Genomic DNA, 12159 nt, shown 5'->3' with positions numbered 1-12159 from the left:
ATTACAGAGGTATAAGTTTGTTGAGTATTCCTGGGAAATTATATATGAGGATATTGATTGAGAAGATGAAGGCATGTACAGAGCATCAGATTGGGGAAGAGCAATGTGGTTTCAAAAGTGGAAGGTGATGTGTGGACCAGGTGTTTGCTTTGAAGAATGTATGTGAGAAATACTTACAAAAACAAATGGATTTGTGTGGAGCATTTATGACTCTCGAGAAGGCATATGACAGAGTTGATGGAGATGCTCTGTGGAAGGTGAGGCAAATTGTTAGAAGCAGTGAAATTTTTTCATCAAGGATGTAAGGCATGTGTACGAGTAGGAAGCGAGGAAAGTGAATGGTTCTCAGTGAATGTCGGTTTGCGGCAGCGGTGCGTGATGTCTCCATGGCCGTTTAATTTGCTTATGGATGGGGTTGTTAGGGAGGTTAATGCAAGAGTTTTGGAGACAGGGGCGGGTGTGCGGTCTGTTGTGGATGAGAGAGCTTGGGAAGTGAGTCAGTTGTTCCCTGATGATACAGTGCTGGTGGCTGATTCGGGTGAGAACTGCAGAAGCTGGTGACTGAGTTTGGTAAAGTGTGGGAATGAAGAAAGTTGAGAGTAAATGTGAATAAGAGCAAGATTATTAGGTTCATTATGGTTGAGGGAAAAGTAAATTGGGAGGTGAGTTTTGAATGTAGAAAAACTGGAGGAAGTGAAGCGTTTGAGATGTCTGGGAGTGGATTTGGCAGCGGATGGAACCATGGAAGCGGAAGTGAGTCACAGGGTGGGGGAAGGGGCGAAGGTTCTGGGAGCGTTGAAGAATGTGTGGAAGGCGAGAACGTTATTTATCGGAGAGCAAAAATGGGTATGTTTGATGGAATGGTGGTTCCAACAATGTTATATATGACTGTGAGGCATGGGCTATAGATAGGGTTGAGCGGAGGAGGTTGGATGAGTTGGAAATGAGGTGCTTGAGGACAAAATATGGTATAAGGTAATTTGATTAAGTAATGAAAGGGTAAGGGAGATGTGTGGTAATAAAAGGAATGTGGTTGAGAGAGCAGAAGAGGGTGTATTGAAATGGTTTGATCACATGGAGAGAATGAGTGAGGAAAGTTTGACAAAGAGGATATATGTGTCAGAGGTGGAGGGAACGAGGAGAAGTGGAGACCAAATTGGAGGTGGAAGGATGGAGTGAAAAAGATTTTGAGCGATCGGGGCCTGAACAAACAGGGGGTTAAAAGGCGTGCAAGGAATAGAGTGAATTGGAACGATGTGGTATACCGGGGTCGACATGCTGTCATCTTTGTTCTCTTTTCCCAGCGCTACCTGGCGCACATGCGGGGGGAAGGGGGTGCCATTTTAAATTTGACGGGATGGCGGCGGGAATGGATGAAGGCAGCATGTATGGATATATACATGTGTATATATTGTTACGAACTCAGTACTTATTGGAGCAAGGTCGCCAGTAACATATATATGTTACAAATACTATACTGGTCCTCGTCTTTGCAAGGACGGTAGATTTGTAATATAGCACAACTCAGGATAACGCTATCTTAACGTTATAGGGTTAAAACAAACACCAAGGTTAGAATTACTTATAATGAAAAGAATTTAAATGTACAAGGTGAACACATAAATCAGGCACGAATCATTTACGTTAACAATGAACATGAGTTTAACATTGAACATGAGTTAACATTCCAGATAAGATTTCAAACCAGGAGATCTCTTTCCTTTGACACTTTGTTCGATAGCATTACATTTGGTTAGATTCTGACGTGACAGAGTAACATCATCGTTGCACTTATTTAAGCTTGACGTAACACAGTAAACATATCGTTACACTTAGTTAAGCTTGGCATGATACAGTAAACATCATCGTTACACTTAGTTAAACTTGACGTGACACAGTAACATCTTACAACCTGGGGCAGCGGTGGCTACGGGGTTCGAGACAGGGAAAGCCTACATCACCTTGCTGGGCTCGGGATTGGTGAAGGAATCAGCTCTCAGACGATCGTCTGAGCTTTTTATGTGAAGATCCAGCAAGGCAGGAACAGCTAACCACGCCTCGACCCGCCACCTGATTCTCCTATAGGTCAGAATGACACAATTGACCTTGATAGGTCAAGAGACTGATTGTCACGCCCTCTCCTTGACGTGATTGGCTGAAGGAGGCCTAAGGTCCGGCCTACGTATGTGGCGTGCATCCAAAATCCTTTGTTCCTCTGTCCACGACAGCAGCGAATGCACGTGACGACACACCGTAGCAGTTCCCATGGTTGGACCTGACGCCGTCGACCTGACGTTTGGGTGCTAGAGGACTGGTCAAGATCTGGGTCAAAACATAATCACTAAGGCAATCAACACGGTCAGGGAAGGTGAGATCCGAGCCGATAGCAGCCGCTCCCTACACCAAGACACGCCATACACAGAGATACACCAAGACACATATGCCAACCATGTGGACACAAACACACGTGTTCGTAACAATATGTATATGTCTGTGTATGTATATGTAAATATACGTTGAAATGTATAGGCATATATATATGCGTGAGTGGGCGTTTATGTATATATGTATATTCTTTCGTCTGTTTCCTTGCGCTACCTCGCTAACGCGGGAGACAGCGAGAAAGTATGAAAAGAAGATATTGTTATTATCATTTTGCTTTGTCGCTATCTCCCGCGTTTACGAGATAGCGCAAGAAAACAGACGAAAGAAATGGCCCAACCCACCCCCATACACATGTATATGCATACACGTCCACACACGCAAATATACATACCTATACATCTCAATGTACACATATATATACACACACAGACATATACATATATACACATGTACATAATTCATACTGTCTGCCTTTATATATTCCCATCGCCACCTCGCCACACATGGAATAACATCCCCCTCCCCCCTCACGTGTGCGAGGTAGCGCTAGGAAAAGACAACAAGGGTCCCATTCGTTCACACTCAGTCTCTATCTGTCATGTAATAATGCCCGAAACCACAGCTCCCTTTCCACATCCAGGCCCCACAGAACTTTCCATGGTTTACCCCAGACGCTTCACATGCCCTGGTTCAATCCATTGACAGCACGTCGACCCCGGTATACCACATCGATCCAATTCACTCTATTCCTTGCCCGCCTTTCACCCTCCTGCATGTTCAGGCCCCGATCACTCAAAATCTTTTTCACTTCATCTTTCCACCTCCAATTTGGTCTCCCACTTCTCGTTCCCTCCACCTCCGGCAAATATATCCTCTTGGTCAATCTTTCCTCACTCATTCTCTCCATGTGCCCAAACCATTTCAAAACACCCTCTTCTGCTCTTTCAACCACCCTCTTTTTATTTCCACACATCTCTTTTACCCTTACATTACTTACTCGATCGAACCACCTCACACCACATATTGTCCTCAAACATCTCATTTCCAGCACATCCACCCTCCTGCGCACAACTCTATCCATAGCCCACGCCTCGCAACCATACAACATTGTTGGAACCACTATTCCTTCAAACATACCCATTTTTGCTTTCCGAGATAATGTTCTCGACTTCCAAACATTCTTCAGGGCTCCCAGGATTTTCGCCCCCTCCCCCACCCTATGATTCACTTCCGATTCCATGGTTCCATCCGCTGCCAGATCCACTCCCAGATATCTAAAACACTTTACTTCCTCCAGTTTTTCTCCATTCAACCTTACCTCCCAATTGACTTGACCGTTAACCCTACTGTACCTATTAACCTTGCTCTTATTCACATTTACTCTTAACTTTCTTCTTTCACACACTTTACCAAACTCAGTCACCAGCTTCTGCAGTTTCTCACATGAATCAGCCACCAGCGCTGTATCATCAGCGAACAACAACTGACTCACTTCCCAAGCTCTCTCATCCCCAACAGACTGCATACCTGCCCCTCTTTCCAAATTCTTGCATTCACCTCCCTAACTACTCCATCCATAAACAAATTAAACAACCATGGAGACATCACACACCCCTGCCGCAAACCTACATTCACTGAGAACCAATCACTTTCCTCTCTTCCTACACGTACACATGCCTTACATCCTCGATACAAACTTTTCACTGCTTCTAACAACTTGCCTCCCACACCATATATTCTTAGTACCTTCCACAGAGCATCTCTATCAACTCTATCATATGCCTTCTCCAGATCCATAAATGCTACATACAGATCTATTTGCTTTTCTATGTATTTCTCACATACATTCTTCAAAGCAAACACCTGATCCACACATCCTCTACCACTTCTGAAACCACACTGCTCTTCCCCAATCTGATGCTCTGTACATGCCTTCACCCTCTCAATCAATACCCTCCCATATAATTTACCAGGAATACTCAACAAACTTATATCTCTGTAATTTGAGCACTCACTCTTATCCCCTTTGCCTTTGTACAATGGCACTATGCAAGCATTCCGCCAATCCTCAGGCACCTCACCATGAGTCATACATACATTAAATAACCTTACCAACCAGTCAACAATACAGTCACCCTCTTTTTTAATAAATATATATATATATATATATATATATATATATATATATATATATATATATATATATATATATATATGTATATATATATATATATATATATATATATATATATATATATATATATATATAAAGTGTATCGTGAGGTAGCTATTTAACCTTGTTGGGGAAATGCTTGAGAAGTTTCGGTCTAGAGTATCACACAACCCTCACCGCTGTTGCCACTCAATTTGATGCCAGATGTTGCAATCTTCTTAGATGGAAATGTATCGATTGTTCTCATATATTAATGAATAAACGTCGTCATGAGTTCTGTTTCACAAAGTAAGTGTTGCATTGGTGTTTTTCTAGGTAAGAGTTCCCGTGTGTTCTCCAGCGAAGTTTTTTTTTATGTTTTTCAGTGTTGTACTCATCAATTTTTGCATATAATTGTGGTGTTCCATTAACAAAGCGCTAATGTCTATTGCAATGTTTCAGGAAGGTGTGTAATTTTGTGTTGTAGTGCTCTCTTCTGTTGGTGTTTCCGTGTGTTTCCAAATCATAGTAAGTGTTCTTGTGTGCCAGAGTGTCACACATAGGAAAGTGTTCCCGTATGTTGCAGTATTTCTCAAAGTGTTCTCTTGTGTTGCAGTATTCCTGGCAGCGTCTCCCGATCACTGGTGCAGTGTGCCTGGCCTCAACACTACCCATGACCTTCGCAACATCTCCATCCCCTGGTGAGGACACCTGCAACCACGCATCTGTACACCTGCATGCCTACACATGTATACCTACATGATCATGCCTCTACACTTGCACCATACACGTGCATACCTGCCATACTAAACTTATATACTTGCGCTTTAACTCCTGCGCGTCTTTAGCCTTATACTAAGCTCTCTCTGCTTCACATCCGCAATACACACCTGTACACCTGGACGTCCATAGCTTTTCACTTTCGCCGTAGACCTGTACACTGGCCAAAGTACACCTACACCTCAACACCAGTGGACCCACATTCGGTACACCAACATGATCGTACCTGTGTACGGAAACAATTCAACTTCCATATGTTTACATTTGTCCATTACCGCACACCTGCTCGCCCACAACTGCTAAACTTCACGTAAACACCAACTTGTCCTCCCTTATTTGCCAGCATACCCAGATGTGTACATTTGCGCCACACCTGTTCAACCTGCACGTCCTCTATTCCTCCAGTAACACATCTTCATGCCTACACCTGTGCATCTAACCACCAACACCTACACACCTGTACTCATCAACACTTTTTCCACGTCTGAGCAGCTGTTCTCTACACCATTATGCCGGCATTCCAACACCTGTGAAACTAAATCATGAACTTCCCATCCTTGGCAACTGGACTCCAACATATGAATAATTTCACGCTCTTTTCCCGACATCTAACCCGCGAAACGTGCATTACTACCACTGTACGCCTGTACCCACACACCTGTACACCTGTAAGTTTGTATCTACATACCTGCACGCCCAACCTTGTATTTTTGCTATGAATATGCGCGGTTACACCTGCACACCAACACGTCCACACCTACGTGCTCTTCCCTTGTATGTCCACACCTGTAGTTATATGCCAAAATCTGTACGTTTGCACCTCCACACCTGTATGCTCTATCCTCGCACCTGTTAAGCTAATGCTTACACATTTACACACCTGTCCACATGTATGCACAACTCTGTACACCTGCATCTTCACACTCGTACTCCAGCATGCCATACCGGTACACCTCTGCAGACATACCAGCACTCATACACAGCCACACCTGTGCACCTACACAGCCACACCTGTATACCTGCAGGTGTTATACAGGAGGTGATGTGAGGGAGTACATGTCATTCCATGTTACTTCCAGATACAGTCCATCACATGTCCTACACATGTGTCTTACCTCACATGATAACGTCACTTGTCTTTACCAGTAACTGATCACAAACATTACATTAGCCACAAACAATTCTCTTTAGGTCTCCATATATGAGTTCATTGTTTGTAAGCATCTTATGGTATCAAGGTACTATCAACACGTGGGTCCGTTACGTAGGTAATCAGGTTATGATGGCTGTAGTAACGAGTCTGGTAACAGACCCACCGGATGTGACATCCTATGTTACTTGCTCAGGTTATGGCCTATTTTTGGTGTGATAAAGTATCTTGGGGATTCCAACGGATGGAGTGTGCTATTGAGAGAGCAGTGAGGTCAATGTACATATCTCTTACATTGTGGTGGGAGCAAGACTGATTACATTAGCCTTGATCATATGGATATATATATACATATATATATATATATATATATATATATATATATATATATATATATATATATATATATATATATATATATATATATATATATATATATATATATATATATATACATATATGGAAAAAGGTGAGAACAATGGAAGTAAGGGGAATGGGGGAGGAATGGGATGTATTTAGGAAATCAGTGATGGATTGCGCAAAAGATGCTTGTGGCATGAGAAGAGTGGGAGATGGGTTGATTAGAAAGGGTAGTGAGTGGTGGGATGAAGAAGTAAGAGTATTAGTGAAAGAGAAGAGAGAGGCATTTGGACGATTTTTGCAGGGAAAAAATGCAATTGAGTGGGAGATGTATAAAAGAAAGAGACAGGAGGTCAAGAGAAAGGTGCAAGAGGTGAAAAAAAGGGCAAATGAGAGTTGGGGTGAGAGAGTATCATTAAATTTTAGGGAGAATAAAAAGATGTTCTGGAAGGAGGTAAATAAAGTGCGTAAGACAAGGGAGCAAATGGGAACTTCAGTGAAGGGCGCAAATGGGGAGGTGATAACAAGTAGTGGTGATGTGAGAAGGAGATGGAGTGAGTATTTTGAAGGTTTGTTGAATGTGTTTGATGATAGAGTGGCAGATATAGGGTGTTTTGGTCGAGGTGGTGTGCAAAGTGAGAGGGTTAGGGAAAATGATTTGGTAAATAGAGAAGAGGTAGTAAAAGCTTTGCGGAAGATGAAAGCCGGCAAGGCAGCGGGTTTGGATGGTATTGCAGTGGAATTTATTAAAAAAGGGGGTGACTGTATTGTTGACTGGTTGGTAAGGTTATTTAATGTATGTATGACTCATGGTGAGGTGCCTGAGGATTGGCGGAATGCGTGCATAGTGCCATTGTACAAAGGCAAAGGGGATAAGAGTGAGTGCTCAAATTACAGAGGTATAAGTTTGTTGAGTATTCCTGGTAAATTATATGGGAGGGTATTGATTGAGAGGGTGAAGGCATGTACAGAGCATCAGATTGGGGAAGAGCAGTGTGGTTTCAGAAGTGGTAGAGGATGTGTGGATCAGGTGTTTGCTTTGAAGAATGTATGTGAGAAATACTTAGAAAAGCAAATGGATTTGTATGTAGCATTTATGGATCTGGAGAAGGCATATGATAGAGTTGATAGAGATGCTCTGTGAAAGGTATTAAGAATATATGGTGTGGGAGGCAAGTTGTTAGAAACAGTGAAAAGTTTTTATCGAGGATGTAAGGCATGTGTACGTGTAGGAAGAGAGGAAAGTGATTGGTTCTCAGTGAATGTAGGTTTGCGGCAGGGGTGTGTGATGTCTCCATGGTTGTTTAATTTGTTTATGGATGGGGTTGTTAGGGAGGTGAATGCAAGAGTTTTGGAAAGAGGGGCAAGTATGAAGTCTGTTGGGGATGAGAGAGCTTGGGAAGTGAGTCAGTTGTTGTTCGCTGATGATACAGCGCTGGTGGCTGATTCATGTGAGAAACTGCAGAAGCTGGTGACTGAGTTTGGTAAAGTGTGTGAAAGAAGAAAGTTAAGAGTAAATGTGAATAAGAGCAAGGTTATTAGGTGAGTTTGAATGGAGAAAAACTGGAGGAAGTGAAGTGTTTTAGATATCTGGGAGTGGATCTGGCAGCGGATGGAACCATGGAAGCGGAAGTGGATCATAGGGTGGGGGAGGGGGCGAAAATTCTGGGAGCCTTGAAGAATGTGTGGAAGTCGAGAACATTATCTCGGAAAGCAAAAATGGGTATGTTTGAAGGAATAGTGGTTCCAACAATGTTGTATGGTTGCGAGGCGTGGGCTATGGATAGAGATGTGCGCAGGAGGATGGATGTGCTGGAAATGAGATGTTTGAGGACAATGTGTGGTGTGAGGTGGTTTGATCGAGTAAGTAACGTAAGGGTAAGAGAGATGTGTGGAAATAAAAAGAGCGTGGTTGAGAGAGCAGAAGAGGGTGTTTTGAAATGGTTTGGGCACATGGAGAGAATGAGTGAGGAAAGATTGACCAAGAGGATATATGTGTCGGAGGTGGAGGGAACGAGGAGAAGAGGGAAACCAAATTGGAGGTGGAAAGATGGAGTGAAGAAGATTTTGTGTGATCGGGGCCTGAACATGCAGGAGGGTGAAAGGAGGGCAAGGAATAGAGTGAATTGGAGCGATGTGGTATACCGGGGTTGACGTGCTGTCAGTGGATTGAATCAGGGCATGTGAAGCGTCTGGGGTAAACCATGGAAAGCTGTGTAGGTATGTATATTTGCGTTTGTGGACGTATGTATATACATGTGTATGTATATACAGCGACAAAGCAAAGAAAAAAAAAATATATACATATATATATATATATATATATATATATATATATATATATATATATATACATATATATATATATATATATATATATATATATATATATATATATATATATATATATATTTATATATATATATATATATATATATATCACATTTACTCTCAGCTTTCTTTTTCCACACACTTTACCAAACTCAGTCACCAGCTTCTACAGTTTCTCACACAAATCAGCCACTAGCGTTGCATCATCAGCGAACAACAACTGACTCACTTCCCAAGCTCTCTCATCCACAACAGACTGCATACTTGTCCCTTTTTCCAAAACTCTTGCGTTCACATCCCTAACAAGCCCCTCCATAAACAAATAAAACACCCACGGAGACATCACACAACCCTGCCGCAAACCTACATTCACTGAGAACCAATCACTCTCCTCTCTTCCTACACGTACACATGCCTTACATCCTCGATGAAAACTTTTCACTGCTTCTAACAACTTGCCTCCCACACCATATATAATTAATACCTTCCACAGAGCACCTCTATCAACTCTATTATATGCCTTCTCCAGATCCATAAATGCTACATACAAATCCATTTGCTTTTCTAAGTATTTCTCACATACATTCTTCAAAGCAAACACCTGATCCACACATCCTCTACCACTTCTGAAACCACACTGCTCTTCCCCAATCTCATGCTCTGTACATGCTTCACCCTTTGAATCAATACCCTCCCATATAATTTACCAGGAATACTCAACAAACTTATGCCTCTGAAATTTGAGCACTCACTCTTATCCCCTTTGCCTTTGTACAATGGCACTATGCAAGCATTCCGCAAATCCTCAGGCACCTCACCATGAGTCATACATACATTAAATAACCTTACCAACCAGTCAACAATACAGTCGCCTCCTTTTTTGATAAACTCCACCGCAATACCATCCAAACCCACTGCCTTGCCGGCTTCCCGCAAAGCTTTTACTACCTCTTCTCTGTTTACCAAATCATTTTCCCTAACCCTCTCACTTTGCACACCACCTCGACCAAAACACCCTATATCTGCCACTCTGTCATCAAACACATTCAACAAACCTTCAAAATACTCACTCCATCTCCTTCTCACATCACCACTACATGTTATCACCTCCCCATAAGCCCCCTTCACTGAAGTTCCCATTTGCTCCCTTGTCTTACGCACTTTATTTACCTCCTTCCAGAACATCTTTGTATTCTCCCTAAAATTTAATAATACTCTCTCACCTCAACTCTCATTTGCCCTCTTTTTCACTTCTTGCACCTTTCTCTTGACCTCCTGCCTCTTTATTTTATACATCTCCCACTCATTTGCATTTTTTTCCCTGCAAAAATCGTCCAAATGCCTCTCTCTTCTCTTTCACTAATAATCTTACTTCTTCATCCCACCACTCACTACCATTTCTAATCAACCCACCTCCCACGCTTCTCATGCCACAAGCATCTTTTGCGCAAGCCATCACTGATTCCCAAAATATATCCCATTCCTCCCCCACTCCCCTTACCTCCTTTGTTCTCACCTTTTTCCATTCTGTACTCAGTCTCTCCTGGTACTTCCTCACACATGTCTCCTTCCATAGCTCACTTACTCTCACCACCCTTTTCACCCTAACATTCTCTCTTCTTTTCTGAAAACCCATACAAATCTTCACCTTCGCCTCCACAAGATAATGATCAGACATCCCTCCACTTGCACCTCTCAGCACATTAACATCCAAAAGTCTCTCTTTCGCGCTCCTGTCAATTAACACGTAATCCCTAACGCTCTCTGGCCATCTCTCCTACTTACATACATATACTTATGTATATCTCGCTTTTTAAACTAGGTATTCCCAATCACCAGTCCTTTTTCAGCACATAAATCTACAAGCTCTTCACCATTTCCATTTACAACACTGAACACCCCATGTATACCAATTATTCCCTCAACTGCCACATTACTCACCTTTGCATTCAAATCACCTATCTCTATAACCCGGTCTTGTGCATCAAAACCACTAACACACTCATTCAGCTGCCCCAAAACACTTGCCTCTCATGATCTTTCTTCTCATGCCCAGGTGCATATGCACCAATAATCACCCATCTCTCTCCATCCACTTTCCGTTTTACCCATATTAATCTAGAATTTACTTTCTTACATTCTATCACATACTCCCACAACTCCTGTTTCAGGAGTAGTGCTACTCCTTCCCTTGCTCTTGTCCTCTCACTAACCCCTGACTTTACTCCCAAGACATTCCCAAACCACTCTTCCCCTTTACCCTTGAGCTTCGTTTCACTCAGAGCCAAAACTTCCAGGTTCCTTTCCTCAAACATACTACCTTTCTCTCCTTTTTTCTCATCTTGGTTACATCCACACACATTTAGACACCCCAATATGAGCCTTCGAGGAGGATGAGCATCCCCGCGTGACTCCTTCTTCTGTTTCCCATTTTAGAAAGTTAGAATTACAAGGAGGGGAGGATTTCTGGCCCCCCGCTCCCGTCCCGTCCCCTCTAGTCGCCTTCTACGACACGTGAGGAATGCGTGGGAAGTATTCTTTCTCCCGTATCCCCAGGGATATATATATATATATATATATATATATATATATATATATATATATATATATATATATATATATATATGGAGTATTGCTCACACAGAGCTACAGGAACTTGCATACGTAAACATCAAATAACGTGATTAGAGGTAAGGAGAGGTAGACAGTTAAAGACCCGACCATGAGATGCGTTGAGAGGTAGACAGTTTAGAGACCCGACCATGATATGCGTTGAGAGGTAGACAGTTTTGAGACCTAACCATGAGATGTGTTGAGAGGTAGACAGTTTAGAGACCTAATCTTGCGATGTGTTGAGAGATAGACAGTTTAGAGACGTAGCCATGAGATGTGTTGAGAGGTAGACAGCTTAGAGATCTAACCATGAGTTTTGTTGAGAGGTAGACAGTTTGGAGACCCGACTTTGAGATGTATTGAAAGGCAGACAGTTTTGAGACCTAAC

At 42.4% G+C, this 12159-nt stretch overlaps 1 protein-coding gene across 4 annotated transcripts in view; it reads left to right on the top strand.

Moving 5' to 3' along the window:
- Nucleotides 1-12159, top strand: part of LOC139761951 (organic cation transporter protein-like) — a 152009-nt gene that overhangs the window by 137969 nt on the left and 1881 nt on the right. For all 4 annotated transcript variants that reach the window (XM_071686662.1, XM_071686663.1, XM_071686664.1 and 1 more), the window contains exon 3: nucleotides 5154-5238. In XM_071686662.1, the coding sequence (XP_071542763.1) occupies nucleotides 5154-5238 (85 nt within the window). The remainder of the gene's footprint in view (nucleotides 1-5153; nucleotides 5239-12159) is intronic.

Source organism: Panulirus ornatus, chromosome 42 (assembly GCF_036320965.1).
Source record: "Panulirus ornatus isolate Po-2019 chromosome 42, ASM3632096v1, whole genome shotgun sequence".
Taxonomy (NCBI): domain Eukaryota; kingdom Metazoa; phylum Arthropoda; class Malacostraca; order Decapoda; family Palinuridae; genus Panulirus; species Panulirus ornatus.
Note: the sequence above shows the minus strand (reverse complement) of the source record. Positions and strands in the feature narration are given on the sequence as shown.